Source organism: Tauraco erythrolophus, chromosome 15 (assembly GCF_009769465.1).
Source record: "Tauraco erythrolophus isolate bTauEry1 chromosome 15, bTauEry1.pri, whole genome shotgun sequence".
Lineage (NCBI taxonomy): Eukaryota > Metazoa > Chordata > Aves > Musophagiformes > Musophagidae > Tauraco > Tauraco erythrolophus.
In genome coordinates this window covers 3,781,252-3,807,730 of record NC_141479.1, presented here as the reverse complement: position 1 = coordinate 3,807,730, position 26,479 = coordinate 3,781,252, and the positions used below count along the sequence as shown (strand labels likewise).

The following is a 26,479-nucleotide window of genomic DNA, read 5'->3' as shown; positions in this document are numbered from 1 at the left end:
GGCACCTCAACAGGGATGACGGTGAACACGCCTCTGTGTTTTAGAGGGAAAAAGATCCTGGCTCCAATGGTGCGAGTGGGAACATTACCAATGCGTCTTCTCGCTCTGGACTATGGTGCTGATATCGTGTACTGTGAGGTAAGAAGGATGAGTGGATGAATAAAAGTTCAAATAGACTTTGTTGATTTTAGGGCTTTTTCCTTTTACATACATTTTTCATTAGAAAAATGGGGAAAGAAGAATCACTTAAGGCATTTCCCTTTGAGCAGTCCTCAAGTTACAGCAAACCCATGTTTTAAGACTGTTCAGTGGTTTCAGTTCATTTAGACAAAACGCTCACTGTAACAATTTCCTCATATTCTACTGTTTTGTTTTTTGTTGGTTTTTTTTTTCCTGTGTTGTTTGGGGGGAGGTTTGGTTTTTTTGACACTGAAGAAAGTCTTAGACCAACCCTCTCACCCAGTTACTTCTCCTGAGCGAACCCAGAGCATCCATCTGTACCCCTCAGAGCACTGCTGTCCTTGTTGCTTAACCACTTTTCTTAAAGCTGCTTGAAGATGAGACCTCAGTTTGCTGCAGACATTGTTGGTAGGACTACTCTAACTTAAAGTATTTAGTCTGCACTATCCTTATTGTTGCAGTGCATCAGAATCCCCATTTTCCTCTTCAGTGCTAGTATTGACTCTTCTCAAACACAGGCACCAGTACAAGTTGCATGACTTAGCTGAGATTTAAAAAAAAAAACACACCACCAAACAAACAGTAAGGAGTTAAATATAATGTAAACATGGCTTAAATACTGGCTTTCCTGGAGAATATTTGATTTGTACCAATAGAACAGGCTGAATCAATCATTTACGATGTTCTCCAGGAATCTTCATAGCAGTTGTCTCGTGAGTTAGCTCATTGCCCTTTCTGGGGGAGAAGAAAGACAAAGAGACAATGTGCTGTTTTTATCTTGGCCACAGTTCACCTTTTGTCTCTAGCTTTTACGATTACAAATGATATTTAATTAGTTGGATCAGCTCCATGTGAAAATAACTATTGCTGTATGATTCAGAAAAAAGTCTCAAAGTTCAGTAGAATAGTTACCTCTCTATTGTAAAATTGGGAGTAGTAAGGTGGTTTTGTTTGACAAACAATAATTAGCAGTTTCACAGTTTATGTTACGACCTCTCTACTTTACATGGAATTAAGTGAGAATATATATTTTTTAATTCTCTAGGTGACTAACTGTAGATCATGCATAGATAAATCACAAGCAGAGCATTACAAGATCTAGAAGTGAGTTAGGCTTCAGACAGCCTTTCTACTTTTCCAGTATCTCTTACACTTCTTTGTGGTAAGAGAGAACCTTGTTACTGAGCAGCTACTGGATTTCACTAACCACAGATTTGACAGGGCCATTGTATAGGAAATTAGTGGAAGACAGTAATGTAGAAGTTGCAGTGTTGTGTTTTTTTTTTTAAAACCCACAACAACCAAAACCCACAACAAACCACACACACAGAGGTATTGCTTTGCTTGCTACTGAAGTCAGAGCATGAGAAGTCATTTAATCCTGTACTGTAAACCGTATAGCTAAAGCAGTTTCTTCTTCACACACACTTTTTGCCACAATTTCAGAGAAGCAGTACCTCAAGAGACCCAGAAGCTTACTTAACAAGTTGCAGTATGTAACAAAAGTTACTTTATGAAAATTATTCCTGTATCAAAAGCCTGTTGTAGTTTTCTTCATCTCGCCTCAAAAATAAGGTCTCTTGCATTGTCTTTCCTTTTTTGCATATTGTTGCTGAGAGGCAGGAGAGTTAAGATGCCTTTGACATGGATTAGTGTTTGCAGTTGGATATCTTGTCTTAATAGATTTTACCAGAAAAAACTACACTTTGTAGGCTTTAAGAATTGACAAGATAGTATAAAATAGAAATAAATTGCCTGAAACAACTGTTCTGTCTGATCCATCCTCCTCCCACTTAAAACTGACCAATAATTGAACTCAGCATTGCTAAGTTGCAAATGTTTACTTGCTCAGATAACAAACTGAGATTCCTGGTTTTTTGAAAGCTTAGCAGAACATGTTTCACTCATCCAATAAATTAGTGACCTCCGGAAAAAAAACAACCCAAACAATATTTTATATAGCCTTAATTAATTTACTTTTAAGTGCAACAGACAACATAGTCTTTCGGAATTTTCAGAATTCTAAATAACTTTAGCGTTAACTTTGTACAATACTACAATTTAACAACCTCACCACGTTTTTCTCAATACTCAGTGCCTGTCTTGACAGAAAATAGAATCACCACTTGCTCAGTGGTACACATCCACACTAACCTGAGTGTTACACAGAGCTTACACACTTCATATAGGCTTACTCACTTAAGGGTATCATATGTATAATTACATGACTCAATCTGTTCTTAAGTGAGGTTTCTAATAGACTACATTATTTTACTGTATTAGGGCCATGACACCTTCAAAACTCTTTATTTATTGCACAAAATAAAAATCACATTTCTGGGCATAAGAATTTTACTGTTTGAATTTGATAACTGTATTTTGTAACTTCATTTCTGATTTATCTTTTTTTTTTTTTCCAATGCTTTCCGCCTAATCCCCTCAGCATTTTGGAACTCAAAGCAGGTTTAGAACTTATTGTGAACGGTACCTGATGAGAAGTATTAGTTAAAAAAAATGCACTATTCATAAGACTTATAGTATAACATAAACATGTTGAGATTAGTCTAATTTATTGTTTGTTTGTCCCTTACCTGTGAATCAGGAGGTCTTCAACCTTGTCTTATTTGCTAAAAGAAAGAATCTATAGTACACTAAACTTCTTCAGGTAACTAATACTTTACATGGGGGCTTTTTTCCCAATTTATATAATGGTCAGGTTAACTGCTGCATATTTATTTCAGCAGCTAACAACTCATATTGGCTGTAGCCCTTTGTCAATTAAAGGCAGTCAGCTTGTCTTAAAGCTCAGCTATAATTAAGTTGATGAGATGTATATGAGAAAAGGGCTCAAATGGTGTCCTTAATAAATTGAATTGCATAAATCTGCAGTTAATTGAATATATGTCGACTGAAGTTCTAGATTTCCTCTAAAGAAAAAACAACAGTTCTAGAAGAACGATGACTACATATTAGGTTTTCCAGTAGAGGTCAAACAAAACTGCATTTTGTGTTTTCACAAACGTGGAAAACTGTAAATCTCAGGATTAAGGTAAAGAAGTCTTAAAGCCTAATGCTGCTGTTTTGCTCACATCTGTGTTTGGCTGGTACAAATCTATGTTGATTCTCAAGGTGCTCTGCTGTTCTAGCATTAAGTTATTTTCCCCTTCTGCTCTTGGTGGTTTGTTCTGCTTTGTTTCCAGCTTGCTAAGTAGGTATTTGAACAAAATAGTTCTTCTAGAGCTATGTAAACATATCATATTCTTATAATCATGTTTTGAAACTTTAGTTGAGCATGTTGTATAGTTAAACTCTTGTTTTCACTTGTATTCTTTTTCAATATTTGGTATCTCTAGGTAGTTGTTTAATAAAATGGGCAACTTCAAAGCTAGGCGGCTTAAACACTTCAACTCACTGAGGTGTTTTTATTCTTTTTTCTCAGGAGCTGATTGACATAAAGATGCTGCAGTGTAAAAGGGTTATAAATGGCAAGTATGGTATTATTTCGTTAATATCTGTAACAGTTCTTTTTTCTAGTTAAGGGAAAAGAGAATTATTTCTCTGAAGTAATTTTATAGTGATTACAATGAGTTATCAGTACATATAATCTCTCTCAGCAGTGTCTGGGGATTTAAGCTAAGCTTTTGAAGCTCTTCCTTACACCTGTCTGCTGCTCTACAGTTTCAAACTTTAAATTTCCCTTCCTAAGGAATTTCAGTTCTTCAGTCAGTGTCTCTCAAGTAAATCACAAATGTTTTTGGAGGATAGAGCTAATGCATTAGTAACTGAGAGTTTGTTATTCTTTTTAAACCTAGCATGAGGTCTTTCTCCACCATTGGCTTAGTTTATTACAAGGATTTGATGGGGTTTCTGTTAAACTCTTTGACAGAGATCAGGTCACTGGATGTGCAAGTATAGGCCTTCTAAAGTGAAAGACTTTATAATTCTAGCTCCTGGAATTCTGTCTTTCTCCTTTTATTAAGAAAAATGTGATCAGTGCTGGAAATCCAGTGTTAGTGTTTCACCATTATGTTTCCTGGCAGCAGATGAAAGAAACTAGTAGCTGGAATAGATGGGGTGTTAAAGTTCCAGTGCATTGTTTAAAACTTATTAAAGCTTTTAGTTTTATGTGGGTTAAAAAGACAAGTAATAAAATTGTAATTAGCCAATAACCCTCCTTAATTCTGTATCTACATACTGTCTTCAGCCTCTCATACTCTACTGCTTTTGTATTCTATTATATGAAAGAATAAACAGTAAAATCTCTTGGGTTTTTTTTTTCAGAAATTTCACATATGTATGTACTAATATAAAACTTAATTTCCTGAGCAAAACTACTAGTGTTAGTTACAAAGCTTTTTGATTTTTCAAGAAGTTTGATAGTGCCCAAGAATCAAATTCATTTCTACTGCAGTAGAGACAGTTTCCAATCATGAATCTTTGTAAACATTAGCTGTTTGTGACATTATAATATATACATACCTTTTAGTTTACTGCAATAAGTAAGCAAGACATATGAGATCTCTCTGTTTATCATTCTTTGGTTAACTTGAGGTCCATGGGCTAGATTTGGCATAACAAAATGTACACAGACAAGTTCTTGAAAAGGTGTCTGAGACCTGCCCAGCCAAGTGGCATGAGAAACAGTTGTTTGTAGTGTCCCTGTTGGCAACAGAGGTCTGATACAAATCTGTTTTCCCCTCTTGCCCCTTCCCAAAAGTGGTACCGTTTTGTTCGTTCTGGCTGGTTCATTATTAGACTTGTTCTGGTGCTGATGCTTGCCCAAGAAACAGGCTGGTGGATGATTAGGGAGTACTATGGGAGGGAAACAGCAATATCTGAGAAATGCACTGCAAGGACGTATAGGAGGTAAGGTGCTATTAGTTCTGCTGTTCATGGAAGACATATCTGATAGCGTTTCATTTATATGCAAAGTTATATAGTCATGTGACTTTACGATTGCCTTTATCTATCGTTTTTGTCTTTTTTACCTGTTTCTCATTTCATATAGAGGTACTTGGAACAGTGGACTTTGTTGCACCTAATGAAAGAGTTGTTTTCAGAACTTGTGAAAGGGAGAGGCACCGTGTTGTCTTTCAAATGGTAAGAAATCAACCACAGGTACTCCTGTAATAACAGCATAGTTAAACAAGGTAGTGTTAGTAACACTAATCTAAGCCTAAAGCAGCTCTCTGTATTGCAGACTATCAATTTCTTGATGTAAAATTTCCACACTTAATGTGTTGCAGAATTTCTAATCTGTTGGTACGTGTGCAGTTAAGATGCTACACTATAAACTCTCCATACAGCTCTTTTCAGAAGAGGTGATTAAGATGAATTCTGTGTTCTATGACAGCAGCTTCTTTTTGTAATAGATATCTTTGATGCATTTCCAAATATACAGATACCAAAAATAAACTGTGCTGCTGTTGGATCACATGTTTAAGTCTTGCACTGTCCAGTAAACAGTCTCACTGGAAACACTGAAAGAAATGGCATTATTTAGTGTGGATAAGAGAGGATTAGTGTGTGCATTAGCATTGCACAAGTGAGTTAAAGGCTACTGGAGAGAAAAAGGTAGTAATTCCTTCTTGGAGACCAATCTGTGTAGGACAAGAGATGATGGGGGTTGGAGGGAGGGTGAAGTGTGGACTGCATTAGATACTGGAAAAGACGTTTTTCAGTGGTAATGATAGCCCTGGAATAGGTTGCTTGTAGAGGCTGTAGAATTGTTATTAGTGGAGCTTCATAAAAACATGATAAAGAAATATCTAATGGTGATGGGCTAAAAACATTTGATACTGCTGTAGGTTAAGAGGGTGGACAGACCTCTCCACATCCCTTTTTTCGTCACCTTTTGTCATTCTGTGGCTGACTTAGTACCTGCTTTAGCTAAATGTTTTAGCTATCTGTTGTGCCATGAATGGGTACCTGTCACTTTGTACTAAATGTTTAGAGCAAGTATAGTTATACAAGTGTGTGAGTGAGCACTTTTTTTTTATTAATTTCATGATATTTTATAATTATAAATCTTCTTATTTTACCAACAGGGTTCAGCAGATGCTGAAAGAGCGCTGGCAGTGGCTAAGCTTGTGTAAGTCATCTTCTCTCACCCCCTTCCTACTATGGGTTTGTTTGGGATTTTTTGTGTATGGAGGAATTATCGTGGAAGACAATTTTTTATGATTGAGAGAATCAAGGTAGGTCTTGATAGGATCAAGAAAAGTTCTGTAGGAGCTGCACAGAAAGGTGTAGTATCTCAAAAGTCCAGTGGTATAATGATGTAAATGCAACTTCTATTTAAAATAATTCTTGCTTAAAACAACTGCCTAAGTCCTGTACTGGGATTGATGGCTTTTTGCTAGTGCAGTAAGTGTGTCCTTGATCTCTCCAATGTGAAGTTTCTCTGGATATTGCACAGCTGCAAGTAAGACCAATGTGCCTGAAAATGTCTCCTACTGTTTGTGGTTTCAATCCCTCAAAAAAAGCGTTGTACAGAAATGAAAAGTATGTCTCAAACTTTTTAAAAGGTGTTTTTAAGCCTCCATTTTAAATAGAGGGAAGTTTTGATAGGACTTGCTTTAGTGACAGTGGTGAATTTAGTGGTGGATATACTTATATATACTTAATCCTATATAAACATATTTCAGATGACTATTTGCAGCTTCTGCACAACACTGGTCATTGAAACCCATGGACAGACTCATCTTCAGACCGCTGTTAAAATAAATACGTAACTTTTTATAAATGAGAAGCTAAAAATTCAGAAGTTCACATAAAAACTTAACCTTAAATTTTCATTTAAGCCTTAATGATAATGGAACAAGTTTCTTAAAGATGTCTATTTCCTGATTCTTGTTCTAATATGCTGGAAAATGTTGTTTCTTTCTTCTCTTTCAGAGAGAGTGATGTAGCTGGTATTGATGTCAACATGGGATGCCCAAAAGAATATTCTACTAAGGCAAGTGGATTTTGATTACTCTTCAATAAGCTTTTTCTTTTAGAGGTGTGGAGTGCGGAATACATGTTCTGTTTTTCTGGGTTGAACAAATTCAAGCAGTAAAATTTTTATGCCCAGAAACGTGATTTTTATTTTTTTTTTTGCAATAGATAAAGAGTTTTGAAGGTGTCATGGCCCTAATACAGTAAAATAATGTAGTCTATTAGAATGTATTCTCACTTAAGAATAGATTGAGTCATGTAATTATACACGATATCCTTAAGTGAGTAAGCCTGTATGAAGTGTGTAAGCTCAGGTTAGTGTGGATGTGTACCACTGAGCAAGTGGTGATTGTATTTTCTGTCAAGACAGGCACTGAGTATTGAGAAAAATGTGGTGAGGTTGTTAAATTGTAGTATTGTACAAAGTTAACGCTAAAGTTATTTAGAATTCTGAAAATTCCGAAAGACTATGTTGTCTGTTGCACTTAAAAGTAAATTCATTAAGGCTGTATAAAATATTGTTTGGGTTGTTTTTTTTCCAGAGGTCACTAATTTATTGGATGAGTGAAACATGTTCTGCTAAGCTTTTGAAAAAACAGGAATCTCAGTTTGTTATCTGAGCAAGTAAACATTTGCAACTTAGCAATACTGAGTTCAATTATTGGTCAGTTTTAAGTGGGAGGAGGATGGATCAGATAGCACATACAATACTAAACTTATCCTCTGTCACCTGTGGCTAAAATGCAGAGTAGTCAAACTAGTTGTTAGCACTGTTAAGCCAGTTAGTGTGTAGATAAAGTATCAATGAATTAGACCATGGAGCTCCATTTTGTTGTCAGATGTTCATGCAGAATAGGTAAGAGATGTTTTGCACTTGTTGTCAAAGAAAAAGAGCTTCAACTTAGAAGACTGACTGTTTCATTTAAATGTTGTCCTCTAGTCTTTGTAGTATTGGCATTTGTAGTATTGGCAAGGGTATCTAGTGTCTTCGCTTTACCAGTTAGTAGTGCCTCAGCCTGGGTCTGACAGTGGTCGACGTTGAAGGTACCAGGCGATGGTGCAAGAAAGGCATAGGATGGATCAGTTTATAGCAGGATTTTCTTTTTCACTACTTCTTAGCTTTGTAGGTTGGCTTGCACTCTGAAGAAAAATTACTTAAATTCTTCTAATATATTCCATCTAACTTGTGAATAACTTTACCCACATACGTTTCTAGGGTTCTTCTGTTTTAATCCCATTATCTTTTTTGTTTCAATGATAACTTATGAAAATTATGAGGTGAGTGAGGTATGGTGAAAATAAATATTTTGTGTTGTTTTAAACTCAAATTTTAGTTTCAAGTTGTTCTCGAGTCTTTTTATTTATGTATTTAGAGTCTGTTGTTTCTGAACTTCCTCTGTTTTTCTCCCAGATGGCTTTTGAGATAAAGTGATATTAACAAGGAACTGTAGTCATGTTGAGGGCATGTCTTTAAACTCATAATAATGTGATGATACTTCCAGTAATGTTTTCTTTAGCCTTTATTATTTTCTTCTGTATTATAATTACATGGAAGACTGTTTTATCCTTCTACAGAACCGTAATTAAGAACAGAACACCAAAACATCCACCCTGCACTAGGATGAAAGATCGAAAATTCAAATGCTGGTGAATGGTTATTCTCTGACAATTCTGGGTCAGAAAAGTTCATACAAATTTGAACTTAGTTCTTGTGTCTGCCTGTTGGCCTCTAGATCTATGTATGCAGATGAGATAGTGCAGAAAGAACAGCTAAAATAGTAAATTGTGAAAGTGTTCATGATTTGTGTTCAATACAGCCACTTAATTTGTCTTAGCTTGTTTTTCTAAATGTAATGTGTAGACAGAAACTACTCATGTCAAGATCTCTCAAACATGGTGTGTAATGTTAGAACAATAAATCTTTTCAACTGTCACTTAATGAGTAGAAACTGGATGATTACAGTTGCCAAAAATGCTTTTTGAAATCCTGTCCACTACATAAAGTAATGGGAGCAAGCTGGTGCCCTGAGTTACTGCTTGATTGCTCCGATGAAACACGTTTCCTGGAACTGTATCGAAGTGTTCACTAATGCTCCTGCATTTTAGATTTTGAAAAAAAAAAAAAAATTTTTTTCCTCTTTTTTTTTTTCTTAATATGACGTTGTACTTTTGCTGTGGTCTGCTAATAAGCAAAGTAATTGAGTTGAAAAATGTGTTCTCCTAGTGTGTAACAGTTTCTGTATATTTTTCCAGGGAGGTATGGGAGCAGCACTGCTATCTGATCCTGACAAAATAGAGTCTGTAAGTATCACCTGATGGGTTTTGAACTGCCTTGCAAAGTATTATGCTCTACTGGAAGCAGGAAAATGCACAGAAGACAAATTTGTAAAAGCTGGAGTAGAATAATCAGTTTTGAATACTGAAATTAAGGTTATGGATAAGTAATCCTGATTTAGTTCTCCTTGTCATTGTCTGGACTATAAAATTGCTGTCTTCCTTTTCAGTTTTAAAACTTTCACACTGTGGTGCTACATTTGCAGAGGGAGGAGTTTTACATGCATATATATATGTAAATCTGTATAAAACCCTATGTGAACCAGTATGAAAAAGGTTCATACATGTGTATGTGTATATTTATATGTGCGTATATGTATTTTCTGTGTGTGTACGTATAAACCCTGTATGAACCTATCTGAAAAAACTATATATACATCTATCTGTATGTGATATAGATAGATATGTAATACCTTTTTTATGTATGTGTGTATGTACATTCCGAAGGGCTTCTAATCTTCCTGAGATTGAAGAGTCCAGACATCGCTCTGGGTTTCCAGGAACGTTCTTAGCATACAGTTCTTTTCTTTCTGTTTAAAGATCTGATTCTTCAGAGTTCAGATGGGTTGACTGCAAACTTTGTCTTGCTTCCCCTTAGCTTTTAGTTGCTCGCTGTGTCCTCCTTCAGAGTTCCTGAGGGCAATTCTAGTTCACAATTCACCTCTTGGCAATAACTGAATCATGGTACACAGTGGCAAATGTTTTCAAGGTAGCTATTCTTTATTTCTTGTGCTGTCAAAAGTATGCAGATCCAGACAAAACAAAAATACCGAAAGCATTGCTCTACCTTTTTCCATGTGGCTTTTGGGTGCGTTTTAAGTGTTCTTTGATATAGGTCAGTCTTTTGAAGAGACCAGACTCTCTTCACTTATCTGCCTGAATCTTCTTCTGAATGATAGCTGATCTCCTCCTGATCCCAGCAGTTCGTGCCTTTTCCTTCTGTCTAAAATGGATGCTGAGTCTTTTGTAAATCCTCCTTATTGTGATAACACCATTCAGTTTTATAGGCCAGTAGTTCCCACTCTCATTTAGAGAGCTATTAGATTTCTGGTACCGTTTATTGTGTAGTCACAGATTGATTTAAACAGATAGAGGCCATCACATGGCCCTTTTAAGTACGGTCTGTTGGACTTAATCCCAAGCACAAGTACAGGCTGAGTGGAGAATGAGTTGAGAGCAGCCCTGAAGAGAAGGACTTGAGAGTGTTGGTTGATGAGAAGCTCAACATGAGCCGGAAACGTGTGGTTGCAGCCCAGAAAGCCAACCATGTCCTGGGCTGCATTAAAAGTGTGGCCAGAAGGTCGAGGGGGGTGATTCTGCCCCTCTACTCTGCTCTCCTGAGACCCCACCTGCAGTGCTGCGTTCAGCTCTGGGGTCTCCAACATCAGAAGGACATGGAGTTGTTGGACCAGGTCCAGAGGAGGCCACGAAGATGATCTGAGGGCTGGAACACCTCTGCTATGAAGACAGGCTGAGAGAACTGGGGCTGTTCAGCCTGGAGAAGAGAAGGCTCTGGGGAGACCTTCCAGCAACCTTCCAGTGCCTAAAGGGGCTACAAGAAAGCTGGAGAGGGGCTTTTCGTAAGGATATGTAACGATAGGACAAAAGGCAATGGATTTAAGTTGAAAGAGGGGAGATTTCAATTAGATCTAAGGAATAAATTCTTCCCTCTGAGGGTGGTGAGGCACTGGAACAGGTTGCCCAGAGAAGTTGTGGCTGCCCCATCCCTGAAAGTGTTCAAGGCCAGGTCAGATGAGGCTTTGGGCAACCTGGTGTAGTGGAAGGTGTCCCTGCCCATGGCAGGGGGACTGAAACTAGATGATCTTTGAGGTCCCTTCCAACCCTAACCATTTTATGAATCTATGACTTAAATTCAGCCTGTGAAAAGGAGATTCTTTCCATAGCTCAATTCTTAAATGGCTAAACTAAGAAATGCTTATTTGTCTACTTATTCTGAGTTTGTTTTAATGAATAAAATGTGCTTTGTGTGAAGCATGGAATTTAGTTTACGATTTTTGTTTTCTTTTAGAAGATTCAGTGATGTTGTTGCTTGATATTTTCCTCTCTTTTTTTTTTCCATTTTGAAAGCTGTCTTCTCTTTAAAAAAAAAAATCTCTTTAGGTAATACTTAGACTTACTTTTGTAAGAAAATTTCAACTCGAATATAAGATGACTGTGGAAACAGTTGCATGAAAATGAAAGACTTTTGCACTTTATTTTGAAATGATTGGAGTTTGTTGATAACCTCGTATTAAAAGCAGTGGTCTAACTCCAGCAGCAGTTAATTGCTCTGTACAAATCCAGTTAAAATAAAAAAGGAAATGGAAATAATGGGACAGTAACTAGTGTTTTATTCTCATTACTTTGTATTTTAGAGAGAAAGGAGGAGAGCTTTTTTAATGTCACTGTTGTGATCATGGTTTTGTCTTTTTTTTTTTTCTCCAGATACTGACTACCCTTGTTAAAGGAATTTGTAAACCAGTAACCTGCAAAATCCGCATTTTGCCCTCAGTAAGAACATAAATCATTCTGCTAAAGTGTTGGTTGTTGTTTAATTCTATATGTAGAATATTCTATATTCTATCCTAAATCACAGGATTTACAATCAGTTAGAATATATCGCATTCTAATATAGTGGCATTTTACACCTGTTATTGTGAAATAGCACTTGGAATTATAATTTCTGTTTGGGATGCTGTCACAACCCTAAAGGGTTATCTGACCTGCAGGTGTATAGAGATTGTGATTGTGAGTTTGTTGGATTCCATGATACACAAGGACACAGAGGCTTTTATCTTATAAATTTCTCAACCTTATTACAGATTACCACAATTACCACAAAAATCACCATGGCAAATATACTTATGATTAATAAAGCAAGGCATAGATATATCTATCTCCAACTATTAGAAATTATTAGTAGCAACAGTCAATACTGCAACAGCAATTATTAGTATGGTACCAATCAATTATAGCAACCATCAATAACAGCAAAAACCAAATAGGTATCTACTGTTACAACTTCCTATAAACCTATCAGTAGTGAAGCACCCACATCAATAATATCACAGCAGATACACTTACGATAGATTACTTATATGCATATGTATGTTCATAGTAATCATACTGGCATCAAGTGCATTAGACAGATGTCAGAAGGGGGCCAAACCATCACAGATTGAAGGAGAAACTGATCCCAGAAGGGGACCCAACAATCCTAGAAGTAGAATGGCAAATGGAACCAACCCCAAAGCAGGCCCTGAAGAGGACCAATGGAGTAAGAGACTTACGCTAGAGATGATCTGTGTCATGGAGCTTGGAGTTGGCCAGCCATCCCTGGCAAGAGTCCAAGATCTTGTAGAAAGTTTGTGCAGAGAGTTTGACCTGTTTAGGAAAAGGAAAGGTATGTGAGCTTGGGAAGCTCAGAGAGAGAGAGAAGCTCCATTTTGGATAAAAACTAGTTATTTTTATTTCTTAGAGACACGAGGGTGTAGGACACCACCCCTCCAGTAGCCAGTAGATGCTGTTAATTCCTATTTTTCACCTGGGGCAGCCAGTAGATGATTGTTTCCTGTTCTTTCAGACCAATTTTTTTGTTTTAGACTCTTCCTGTTCTTGCAGTTAGAACAGCCAATGGCAGTTAGATTCATTCTTTCTCAGGATTTTTTCCAGACTGTTTTTACCTTTTCAGATGGGAAGTTGCTGATACAGTTCCTTGGTTTTGCACTTATCGATGGTATCTCAGGATGTTTCTGGTTTCTAGGTTCCCAACTGCATTTATCAGGAATGTTTCTAGTTCCCAGGCTAGCAGGTGTTCTCTCATTATTTTTCAGAAGATATTTTCTTCTGTTCGGCAGTTTTCCCTTTCCAACCAGGTTGCCTTTCTCATGACAGATGTCAAACTTCATTTCTCTTCCCTAGTTTAAAAGGTCAAGAAAATACTAAACATGAGATGTCTACACGTGGTTTTATTCCATTGAACTCCAAATGCGGATACTTCTGTTAAAAGTATTTTAGTCCTGTTTAGTGTAACCTACTGAGTTAATCCCAAAGCTTTTTGCTTTCTTGATTCTCAGAAGCAAAATCTTCTTAGCAATTAGAATGGCTTTTTTCTAGGTAGATTCTTGGGTTCAATCACTAATTTCAAAGAAATTGTGGTAAGACTGTTATATTGCTAAAGCTGTCATATTTTGTCAGTATTTTTTTTTTTAATTTAACTATTAAGAATGTAGTGAAAACACACAGGTTCTTTGTATTTCTTACAGCTGATGTTTTACTGGATTGTTGGAGGCTTTTTCAGTTGAATTCCCTACATATTTTTAAACCTCTAGGAGTTAATGTGCCTTCTCCTTTAATGACTGATTATTTTGCAAATGTATATTTAATTACCTGCCTAAATACCATGATTGTATATGACCTGGATAGATATTTGTGTTGATGGGTGAACTGTGACTGAGCTAGTTATTGTTCAAAAGTCATTTATATGTGCACTTAAAATCATTAAATGAACAAACGAAGCCAGTGTGAAAATCAGTAACTATGTAAGTTTATTTTGGTTTTGAAGTACTGAAGTATTAAATCAAAGAACTGGCACCTCTCCTTTTTATTTTATATAACTCTCCTAGAGCCTCTTACTTTTTGTTTCAAGCTGCTTTTGCGTAACATGTCATCCATCAGAACAGCAGGTGAGCTTGTGTCTCTGTGTCCATGCCAGCTGGTAGATACTGCATTTTTCAAAGACTGAATGTGTTATTTTTGTGATGAGCCACAGATCATTCTCCAGCTTTTGAAAAGAAAATTGGCCTTATCTTTTTTTCATTTTCCCTTTCCCCAGAGCTGCGTAAGACTGGCTAATCCAGCAGTGTGCCAAATTTCTTTTTGCCTTTTAACAGCATCTTGCCCCCTTGAAGATATATCTGGAGCTTTCCCTTTTTCAGTTGTATCTCTTGATTCACTGGTCATGTACAAATAGCATTCATAGTTAACTTTTTAAAGACATATCTGAGAGGAATATTTATAGATGTGTGATTGCATGTTACGTTGATTTCAGAAGGCCTCCTCTTATTAAGATGCATTTTAATAAAAATTTACAGAGTAGTTGTTAGAAGTTGCTGATCAAGTGTTTGTATGATTTTCAAATGAGAGTGTAAAAAACCTGTTGGAAAATATTCTCCTACTACAGAGTACTGTGTTACCTGGTTTGAGAAAGTTTGTGATCTATAGTTTCAAGGAAGTATTAAAAATGGATTCTTATTTTTGCCATAATATGTAGTTCTTGAATTCAAGTCTATATTAAATGGTCATGCATGTCGAGAGTTACTATTGAAATACAGGAATTGCATCTCTCTTGATGAAAGAAAAGACTTCCAACATTTGTTTGTACAATGATCATGTGGTAGTGATTCCTTTTTCTTTGAACTAAAATCATGTCATTCTCTCTTACCCCTCAGGTTGAGGATACTGTGAACCTGGTAAAGAGAATAGAAAAAACTGGTATTGCTGCCATTGCAGTCCATGGAAGGTAAATCAATTTTAGGCAAGAGATGTAGATCTTTTAGTTTACTGGTGAACGTAGTGCAGTAAGATGTGACTAGTATATGCTCTACATGTAATATGCGGTTCTGATTTCAGCTGTTGACTAAATTGGTGTTGTAGAAAATCTGGCCAGTAGTTAGGGAATTGAACCACTTGCTTCTATTTTTCTAAAATTTTTGTCTCAAAGACCAAATAAACTAAAGTTGTTTTGCATACTCTGTATCTAAAAAATGCAGCTTATCTGGATATGGAATTACAGTAACAATGGTTTAAAATGTATTTGATATGAAATAATTCTCTTGTAATTTTCATTTTATAAAAAAAAGCCCCAACACATCAAATATAAAAAGTAAACAAGCAGAAATAAGTAGGTCCCAATAATCCTTTAGTCATGTCTGCTGTGATTTAGATATCTACAAATTCCATAGGAAATCTTTGGTCTTGTCTTTTTTGTTTGTTGGAAAGGAAGAAGGAGGAGAGGCCTCAGCACCCTGTCCACTGTGATGTGATCAAAGCCATATCTGAAGCAGTCTCTATTCCAGTAATAGCAAAGTGAGTTGTACTGGTTAGCTTGTTATTGCAAAATGCCTGTGCCTAACTTAAGATTTGTGAGTGCACGAAAAAGATCCTTTATGTGCAGTGAATATGTTACCTGTTAACAAAGATCAAATCTGAATAGAGGCAGCAGTGACAGAAGTTTGCCTTTTGAAGTATCACCATACCTCAGTTTTTAGTTTTAAAATTCCATGTGTTTTTCAAAAAGTATTGCTTTTGTGTGTCACAGTTTATCCTATGCAAGTTATTTCTGATTGCGTCCAGCAGTTGAGTTCTTTATGCGTGTAAGCCCTGTGCAGTGACCGGTTATGACCCTACCGCTGTGAATCTTGGACACTTGTACCCTAAAGATCACCAGTCCTACTGCTCAAAAACAGTGTTAGGTTCTGTGGCCTCACATTTTCCCGAAGACCTCCTTAGTGTCCGGACATATGGATGCAATCCCACTGAATCTGTCTGCTTGTTTGATAGATCCTTCAGTAACTTAGTGATAGCGTCGTGGTTTTAACCTGGCAGGCAACCAAACACCACGCAGCTGCTTGCTCACCCTCCCTTCTTCCTCCTCTTCCCCCTCCAACCCCAGGGATGAGGGAGGGAATCGGAGCAGTACAGGTAAGGAGACTCATGGGGTTGAGATAAGAAGAATTTAATAATTGAAATGAAATAAAATAATAATATTAGAATATATAAATGAGTAATGTGCAATGCAGTTGCTCACCACCTGCTGACCAGTGCCCAGCCTGTCCCTGGCTAGTGATCCCAGAGGAGAGAAATCCCAAAACTGCAATCCCAGAAGAGAGCCAACTCTATACACTGAGCATGATGTTGCATGCTATGGAATATCCCATTGGCCAGTTTGGGCCCGTTGCTCTGGCTGTGCTCCCTCTCAGCTTTTTGTGCACCTGTACACTAGCAAAGCCTGGCAAGTTGAAAAGTCCTTGACACTGTGTAAGCACTGCTTAGCAGTAGCTAGAACACCTCTGTAATATCGACATTGTTTCAGCACCAATCCAAAATACAGCCTCCTACTAGCTACCATGAAGAAAATTAACTCTATCCCAGCCAAAAGCAGCAAGGTGGTAAAACAAGGAACTCAGTCTTAGAAAACTTTAGCCACAAATAGTTAAGTTTTAAGAGAAATTTTGGAGGTAGTGAAAAGTATCAAACTGTCCTGAATTGCGTCTGACCAACATCTTCAGATGGTTCACCTCTGTAAGCGGCAGTAGAATATCCTTGGCCAGAGAAGCAATGCCCTTAAGTGAAGTTCTCTCTTCATTGATTTGAGTTTCCATGGAAAAGCTGCATCTCTGCAAATCATATACTTGGATCAGGAATTTGAGAACTGTTTCCTATTCACATTTGTATGTAGAAAATGCATTCAAAGTCACAGTTTTTGCAACTAGAAATCCTGTTTCTGTACTGGACAAAGGTAATATTCCATGCTAATGATCCTTGATCTGCTTTTTAGTGGTTCACTCTCTTTGTAGTTTTCAGAATAATTTCTTAAACAATATGGAATTAAAAGACCAAGGAAAACTCCCATTGTGCATTGCCATGAAGCCTTTGTTTGCCTAGGTAAAAGAGAAGGCTAACAGTTTTCCTTAGATTCATGTCACAAATGTCAGCTCTGTATGAGTACTTTCTATGATGTAGAACTGGTCAATTAAGATACAAAAATATCAGAGGTTTATTATTGATAAATTGCTTCTAATTAATCCCTATATCAATTTACTCGTTTCAAAGTGTCCCAACATGCTGAACTAGCCTTAATCTTTTTTTTTATTTTTTTTTTTTTTTTTATTTCTCTGGAAAGGATCTTTGTTTTAAATCCACTTAGCGGAACTTTTCCATCTCTAACGAAATGTAAATGTGCAACTCGGAATCCTGCTTATTAAATACATTTGATCCATGATACTCGATCCCTGCTGTAACTTATTTGGCTAGTATTTTGAGAGTTTTAACCACTAGTACCTCAAGCTTTGTCCAGAAACAGACAGGAATGAATAAAAGGAAGTAGACTGGTGCTGAAAAACAACAAGAGAACTTGAATTGGTACTATGATTTCTAGAATGGTACTGTGTTTATAAAATAATCTTTCATAAGTGCAAGAAGCTTGCTTGTGCTGTTTTCACAATATAAATGTCTGGTTTAAAAGTAATTTATTGTTCTTTAGTTTTTATTTTGAATTTGACAGTGTTTTTACTTTGAAGAGATAAAGATCCTACTCTTATTTTATATTTAAAAAAATCCAACATTTATTTTGCCTTTTAAAGATGTTGCGAGGTGACACTTAAAGAAAAGATGTTTAAAGTGTTCTTTTTGCTTACCAACACATCTGACTTGCTGGCTTGAAAGCAGAGACAGTACAGTAGAAGCAGGGCGACCTTCTAACTTTGAAGTGTTTTGTGACTGACCAGGAAGTACTCTTTGTAGTTACTCTCCACATGTTGGTGCCACCCTGAACACGGAATGATGCTGTCCATACTTAACTTGTTTTCAGTATCATTTGTGCCAGCAGCACAGTTAGTATGCAGTTGAAGGTTTTACAATTGGCAATTACAAGGTATCGCTTTTCAAATAACATAGAAGTGATTCTTTGTGAGCCTTATCCATTAAGAACTGTGTGAAAGCACACAGTTTGTGTAAATCACAAACTATATTCTTCCTTCATAAAAAGTCTTCTGTTTTTAATGGAAGTATGCAGATAATGTCAAAATATTACATATAATCAGTGTTTTAATGAGCCATTGTCGATAAAACTCTGACCTGTTTATTGTCTTAGATTTGAGATAATATCCTAAATAGACTGTGGCACCATTAATAATGTAATATCACATCGAAAATACAAGGCTGTGTTAAAGTACAAGTACTAGCAAATAAAACTTTCATGATTATAACAGTGATGTTAATTTTTAGTGGAGGATCTCATGACTTCATCAAAGAATATACGGACATTGAGACCTTCCAGAAAGCAACAGCTGCCTCATCAGTAATGATAGCTCGTGCTGCCATGTGGAACCCATCTATCTTCAGAAAAGAGGGTCTTTTCCCCTTGAAGGAAGTCATGCAAGATTACATCAAATATGTATGTTTCTTGAAAGATCTTACTTGTAGTTAACATTGTTTAATTTTTTAATCCAAATCTCACTACAGTATTTTAACTCCTCTTAATTTCAAAGGCTTAGGTTCTGGGGATGTTTTAATGTGGTACATATGACATGAGTCTTGCAAATCAACTTCTGCTTCCTCTGTTTTATTTTGTTCAGAAAAAACTCTGCAGAAATCTGTATTCAGAAAGCAGTTTTTCCTGATCATTCTTTTCTTACATACCAGGCTTCTTAGCCCTAGTTTCTTGGGAAAATTTGAGGCTTACAAGGCTATCTAAAAATGTCTAGGAATCTGAAAAAGCTAATGATATGTGGGCTGACTCTTGATGTTACAGTAGGACAAATAATATTGAACGGAAGAGTGAAGAAATATTAAATAGTCAGTTACTGCTGGATTCATTTTTAGAAATTAATTGCTTTTCACAAATGCTGTCAAGAATATTTAACAGCAGGGAAGCAAAGGGAATGATTTGCCAATAAAGTAATGCTATATATCTCTAGCTCCATTAGCTGAGTCATCTATATAAATGTTTATCTATTATTCAAAATACACAATTTTAATGACATTATAGGAAATCAATCAGAAATCTGTGCCTTTGATCATATAATAAAATTTTTTTGTTTTTGTTTTTGAAAATTTGGACTGCCATTAACTAGTTACGAAAATATCACTGAACTGCCAATCAGTTATGTAAACTGGTCAACTCTTTCTTCATAAGTATACGAATAAGTTGAACTTCTGTTCCTGAAAGCATGCCAAAATAATCAGATTATACTCACATCCATGAGTAGTCTTGAATATGTTGTTAAGAAAACTGTATGTTGTGGTTTGTCTTTCAAAAAGGATTTTCAAATTCATCAAGAGGCATGAGCATTATATAAGACACATTTTTTTGATTTGTTTTTATATACTTTGTCTCTCACCTCCAGGCAGTGAGATATGATAATCACTATACCAACACAAAATACTGTTTGTGTCAGATGTTAAGAGAACAGTTGGAAACTACTCAGGGTAAGAAGCTGCATCTTGCACAGTCCACACAGGAGATCTGGTAAGCATATACTTCAGAAATAGGAATTGTATTCTCTGTTAAACTCACAAACCACTTCTCTGTCTGTAGCACTGCCTGGCATTTCATACCTTCAGAAGAGGTGGCAACAACAACGCAAAGTAATCCAGTTAGTGAGGTGTGGAATAATGCAGTAAACTTTTCCAGGTTTCTTCCATGCTTAGGTGCTTTAACCCTAAAAACAAACTAATCTGAGTGGCGCTTCACTGAGTGACAGGCATGTATCCGTTATTGGTGTTAACTGATTAAGAAAAGTTTCAGCATTCTCTAGCGGTAGTCTGGAGGTTAATAGTGTGGAGCTTGTTGGGGTTTTTTTGCTTTATTTATTTATTTATTTTTATTTTTTATTTTGGAGAGGGACTCTTTACAAGGGCGTGTAGTGATAGGACAAGGGGCAATTGATTTAAACTGAAAGAGGGGAGATTGAGATTAGATCTAAGGAAGAAATTTTCACTCAAAGGGTGGTGAGGCACTGGCACAGGTTGCCCAGAGAAGTTGTGGATGCCCCGTTCCTGGCAGTGTTCAAGGCCAGGTTGGATGAGGCTTTGAGCAACCTGGTGTAGTGGAAGGTGTCCCTGCCCATGGCAGGGGGGTTGGAACTAGATGATCTTTGAGGTCTCTTCCAATCCAAACCATTCTGTGATTCTTCCAGAGATATTATTTATTTTAACTTTCTCTTTTGCATGTAGGGTTTTTACTGTTACTGCAATTTTTATGACAAGATGTTTGTTTTAAATGAACACTTAGAGATAAACTCAAAACAATGTATGAAGATCGCCTATATGATACTTAAACATAATCCTTTTGTGCTGCTTTTCATACCTGAAATATGCTAATGAACAATGACAACCTTTTTGAGGACGCATAGTAGCTTTAGTGAATCTCTTCATCCTGTACATCTGAAACAGTCTGGATGAAATTTCTCAAAGGGGGAGACAGAAAAGGAAGAAGAAAAAAGATTGAGAGAAACCATAAAATAGACATGTGATTAAAGAATTCACACAGAATGGAGGGGGAGTTCAGATTTGGACCCATCCCAAACTGAACAAAATAAAGGTGTGAGCTTGCATGTGTCATATCCATGTTGTGTCCTGTAATTATCCTGATAGAATGGAGGGAAAGAGAGTCTCTTTGTTTTTATAAAATAAACAGTCTGAAACTGTTGTCTTACATGTATGAGAATGGATAGAAATGTTGAAAGATTGAAATATTTTGCAAATGGAGTTATTGTTTTCTAGCAACCCCTAATCAGCATTCTGTTCATGTTTGAAATGAATGGAAATACCTGCAATCCTTTTGTGAGTTTATTGCCATTTACCAATTTTGGCTCTCTATAAATGCTGCTGTCCGTGATTACTGCATCACAATACAATGAGGGACATTTGTATTTTTTATATAAAAGGAGCTGGCCTTCGTTAATCGTAAAGGAGCAGTGGGATCCATGAACAACGTTTACACTTTTCACTTTTACAATGTGTAAATAGTTGAACAATTTTAGCATAGAAGCTTACTATCTATTTTGTGTATAGCTTTCCAATTTGGTTGGAAGAGATATCGTATTGATTGAAACTGAAATGACCTTTTACAGCTTCAAATAAATCTTAGCCAAAAGGGGGTGGTGTTCTCTAGTGAATTAATAATAATGCGTGGTATGTAAAGAAAATAACTTGTAAGTAAGAGTCAAGCCTTTAAACAGGTAATTAAAGAGTCACAGTTTATACACATAAATACTGGATAGAGATCTAGTGTAAAACTTTTAGTATTATGTGCTATGCCTACCGATTCTTTAGGGGCTTCCTAAAGAAGCCTAATTGAACATAATTAGGTTTTGTATGTGTGATGCAATACCAATTTCAAAATTGGATTAGGTAGTGTGTGTGCAAGAGATGGGGAACAGAGCGAGGGCCCCTTGAAAATTTATGAAACTACTTTCTATCAGCATACTCAGTCTTTTAATCACTGCTCCAAACAGCCTGGTTAATACCCGGATAACTGAAGAATATTGAGTTATTTAAAATGCACCTATACATCTTCAGACAAAAATGTTACTTACTATGGCTGCCTCCTGGTGGTGATGGCATGTCAGAGCCAATCGAGGTTTTAACCTCAGTATGGAATGCAAGAGAACAGGCTGCTGCATTTCAGACAAAAAATTTACATAATGGTACATGATAAGTTGTCTTCTCTTAGAAGCATCAGTTAGCATTATTCAGCTTTGTTGCTTTTCCAGTTAGAGCATTGGAGATGGCTTTGTGGCCAAAATTCAATTTGTCATTGAACAGCCTCATGCCAATAAGCTTTCTTTTAATAGTCAAAGTAAAAGTTTTCTTGTGCTGCAGGTTTTATTGTTGTTGTTATATGCAGAAAATGAACAGTCTCAGTTTTTCAAAGTAGATGCAGCCTGCATCCTACTGCATTGATCCAAATCCTAGTTGCTTCCTCCCTGTGTTGGGGCTTGTGAATAGTACTCTGAAGTCAGAAAATCTGAGATTTTGAGATACTGGGATGTTATAGTGTTTATTGCTTATAGTATTTTTAAATACTAAAATTAGAAGAAGAATCTATTTCCTACCTTTAGCTCATATTGCCCCTGTGGAGCTGATGCACTGGTAGTCACTCGGAGACGTTCTTTGCTGATTCATCCACCTGCAGGTTATTAATTGAGCTAATGTCTTGAACATTGCAGGACCTGTACTTCTGATTGATTCCGCCTGGACTTTCAGGCTGCAAATTGAATATATAGTGCTGGAAATGAGAAGATTATTTTCCTGCTTGTAGCTCAACAGTGTCTGATAAGATTTGAAGGAGAAACAATACGATGTCACTGTGCAGAATATAGTGACGTTTTCATGTGATTCTCTGTAAACATATACTCTATTTAAACATGATTGTTTTCTATACTTATTCTTCTCTATCATAATGTGATACAAAAATTTATAAGCTGATCTTTAATACAAAGAAATTCTGTTTGAATAGTGAAGTCTTTGAAATGGCTGACTTCTATGAAGAAACAACAGCTGTTTTCGAAGCAAAGAAAACATCTGTAGAAACTGAAACACCAGAAGAAAATGACCAAATAGAAGATCCAGATGTAATAAAAATGGCTGTTAGATTTGACAAGTAAGCACGTAGATTAAGTTTTTCACTATCTTGCATCTGTAAATAAAAACTGAATCTAACAGCACCTTACAGTTTTTTAAAAATAACGATTTGCATAACAGTGCTCACTATATGAATTTTAATGAAGCAATTTGCATACATGATTACATAATCACTAGCATCACCACTCTTCCTTTGCTATTTGGATGTTGTAAGATGTTCTTTAGTTTCAGGCTTCCTGAGACTGCTTAATTCTCTCAGTTAACTTATTAAGTACTGAGTGATTTAAAAAAAAAAAAAATAAAAATCTGTACTTTGAAGAATGTGAGTATACAAAGATACAGAGTTCAGTTATTTTTGGTGAAATTTAACTAAAACACAATAGTTTTTCTATAAAAAGTCCTGCACAAATTTCATAATACTCTTTCCTAAGCAAATAACGTGCTTATCTCCAGTGTTCTAAATGTGTTCCACTCATAAGGTATTCCTTGAAAAACTTAATTCATGGAGTTATGCACAATATTATTTTATGTAACATTCGATATTATAATCTGTGAAACCTATGGAATTGCTGTTACTTTGTATGTTATACTCATGTTTGCTATTTTTGCTATGTTTGCTATTAAATCTGTCAAACAGCTCAAGAAGATTATGATCTAAAATGCTCCTCAAATCCAGACAAAATACTTTAATATTTACAGGATATGTTACCTGACTTCTTGAGGGCTGAACAGAGTGGTTTTACAGTATTTTTTTTTTTTTCTGCCAAGTACAAGGGGCTGTAATTCCGAGCCAGTAACTGAATCAATGTGCCTACTTTTCCTACCCTCTTTTATCTGATAACTCTACTGTCTCATAACAGAAGCAGCCTCTTTACTTTCTTCTCGTGTTTCATCTTCTATCGTTGCTTATAATAAGCAGTACCATACTGTATCTCTTGTTCGATGTCACGCATTTAGTTAGAATCTCCTTTCTGGTAAGTGTCTCTTCTCTGGTTGTATTACTACAGGATGTGAACATTTGGGAAGAATTAATAGAAAAGTTTAGATTTTATTCTAGATGTTACGTCAAACATATTACTTGAGTTATCCGATAAGGAAGCAGAATTTTCCTCATAGTTTAGGCTGTAAAATTAAACCACAGAGAATAACTGGTAAAATAATACAATAAGCAGCACTATCTGTTTTAAAATATATCTGTTTAGTAAGTAAACTCTGTGCACAGTTGTTGACTGCAATTTTTTCTCTCTAGACGAGAATATCCGCCACAGATTACTCCAAAAATGTATCTTCTGGAATGGTGTAGGAAAGAAAAGCATCCTCAGCCTGTTTATGAAACTGTGAGTAAATGAAAAAACCCTTCCAAACCTCTTCCTCTGCCTTGTTGTGAAATTAAGTATTTTAGGACTCAAGGTAGTGAAAAATTCAGCTTCCCAGTCTGGCATACCTCTTGAGTAAGCAGCTTCAGAAATGGTAATAGACATAGGTATGAAAATAGCAGCTTACTTAATTAGAAAATTAAAATTTAGAAGTCAGACCTTCAGTGTGGTTTTGATTCATGTGTGAAAGAAGTTGCTGTAGCTACAGGTCATTGCACAGGAGTCCATGACTGACTTTCTTTTGCTACTTCTGTTATGTAAAGAATTTGGATTCAGAATGTTTTCTCTGTTGTTGTACACTGCTATAGGTAAGAGCCATACTGGATAGGAGTAACTCCTTGGTTGGATGGGGATGTTATTTGATTTTTTTTTTTTTTTTTAGCAAAAATATTTGCAGTTTGGACAATTCTTTATTTAAATTTTAAATATGCAAGGTTAAATTTGTTGTGCGAATTACAGTAATTTTAAAGGTGTTACTTTGATAGTGGTGTAAAGACAATATCAAGGAACCTTGACAATGTTGTTTGTTCTGTAAATGGCATAACTGTTTTTTGACACTCCCCTCTCCCTTTTAATTCTTTTTTTTTTTTTTTAGATTCAAAGACCGCTGGATAGATTATTCTGTTCAGTAGTGACAGTAGCTGAGCAAAAATACAGATCAACTCTGTGGTAAGCTATCCTTAATGTTTTTTTTGCAGCTATATTGTAATTGTTTCTGAAATATTGCTTAAAACTTTCAATGAAAGGGTATTCCAGTTTATTCCAATTGACTTTAAAGTCAACTAAGAGCTACCTTCTAAAGCTCCCTCTGGGAGGGAGAAAGGTTTAAAAATTTCTGAGAATTGTATGAGGCAGAGGAGGTAAGCTTTAATATAACCAAATAAACTGTTACAGATTTTTAATTTGCTTCGTGCCTTAGTCCACAAATGGTATTAATAGGGGAGCAAATAGGTGACCTGGTTCAGTTATGCCTGTGAAGAGTTCAGAAACTAGTCAAGAGAGGCAGAGAGGAGTGTTGGAGGAGCTAATGTCTTCAGACCCTACAGCAGATCCATCCTCAGGAACAAGTCAGTATTAAGTGTCTATATACAGTGAATCAGAGAACAGTTCAGTGGCTTCTCAGAGATCACAGTTAATCAACAGTTACATCCAGGGCTGCTCTAAAGTTGCGTGATGGTATTTTATGCAATCATCTATCCATACCAGAGTTGACTTCAGGCATTTGCACCGAAGTTGAACTTGGTTCAAGTGCAGAGCTATAGCACAGCATTGAACATTTTAGAGGACAAATGCACACCACGATTACAGGTGTTTGCAGTATTCCTGTTCAGAGACTTTATTAAGTTAAGCTCAGCTGATAAGAAACTTTGAGAAGAAAATGTTTTCAACTGTTGAATTTCACAAATGTATAATCTTCAGTCCCTCTCGGAGATGACAGAATTTTTATTATTATGGAATAGTTGCTGCTTTTGTCAGCTTCAATTAATTTGTATGCCTACCAGTGACTATATTTGGGCCTGAGTGTCTTTCAAGAAAGTGATCCTTCAAAACTCAGTTTTGTTTAGTGATCATATTTGTAAATGTTAACTTTCTGAGAATTGCAACCATTTGGGCCAAACACATGTTGACTTCATACCTTTGAAATGAAGAGTGTTTGAGGCACAAGACCTGGTAGAAGCAGATTTTCTAGGAATATTACATCAAGAGTGATGCATCAACATTGACACCTAGCAAGATTAAAATAATTTCTGGAACTCACCCGTTTTGTTCTTCTGCTGTGAGATGACTACAAATGCTGTTTATTTCATCATGTTTCATCAGAGACAGAAAATTATCTTTTGGCAGTGTAGAGACTTCAGTTTCTACTTTTTACCTGTGCTCTGTCTGCTTACTCTTCAGGGACAAGTCAAAGAAATTAGCAGAACAGGCTGCAGCTATTGTCTGCCTGAGAACATTGGGTGTCCCAGAGGGAAAGCTGTGTGAGGGAGAAAATCACCTGATAAACAAACGCAAGAGGGAAGACCAGGAGCACTTGAATAACAGAGACCATGAAGATCTCGCTGAGCCTTCACATAAAAAAGCTAATTTTACTGAAGAAACTTCTGACCTGAATGTGCCTAAGATGCCACGATAGCATGGAAATTAGAGGTTTCAGGCCTATACAAATTAACTCCTACTTGTATATCTTGCTGTTGACGTTTCATTTGGATCCTCTCGGAGACAGATAAATTCCTCAGTTGAGAAAAATGCCATTGAGATGTTTACTGTTCACCACTCTCTGT

The 26,479-nt window shown here is 36.3% G+C and overlaps 1 protein-coding gene across 2 annotated transcripts; it reads left to right on the top strand.

Annotated features, from left to right (window-relative positions):
- DUS2 (dihydrouridine synthase 2) lies at window positions 1-26,331 on the top strand. Of its 2 annotated transcripts, none has more exons than XM_086620953.1 (15): window positions 1-138; window positions 3,620-3,665; window positions 5,189-5,280; window positions 6,228-6,271; window positions 7,078-7,138; window positions 9,373-9,420; window positions 11,899-11,964; window positions 14,904-14,974; window positions 15,454-15,540; window positions 18,460-18,628; window positions 19,581-19,702; window positions 22,697-22,840; window positions 24,071-24,158; window positions 24,793-24,866; window positions 26,097-26,331. In XM_086620953.1, the coding sequence occupies exons 1-15, from the start codon at window positions 16-18 to the stop codon at window positions 26,329-26,331; spliced, it is 1,470 nt and encodes a 489-aa protein (XP_086477079.1). In that variant the 5' UTR covers window positions 1-15. The 2 variants fall into 2 exon arrangements, with proteins under 2 accessions (XP_086477079.1, XP_086477078.1); XM_086620952.1 differs by having other exon boundaries at window positions 16-138; window positions 7,078-7,142; window positions 9,377-9,420.
- Window positions 26,332-26,479: the final 148 nt, after the last annotated feature.

Excerpts from the sequence above, each read along its gene's own strand:
- DUS2 (XM_086620953.1), top strand. The coding sequence starts at position 16 with ATGACGGTGAACACGCCTCTGTGTTTTAGAGGGAAAAAGATCCTGGCT. Across the intron at positions 3,666-5,188 it reads GTGTAAAAGGGTTATAAATG|AGGTACTTGGAACAGTGGAC; the intron begins GCAAGTATGGTA and ends CATTTCATATAG. Across the intron at positions 24,867-26,096 it reads AAATACAGATCAACTCTGTG|GGACAAGTCAAAGAAATTAG; the intron begins GTAAGCTATCCT and ends CTTACTCTTCAG.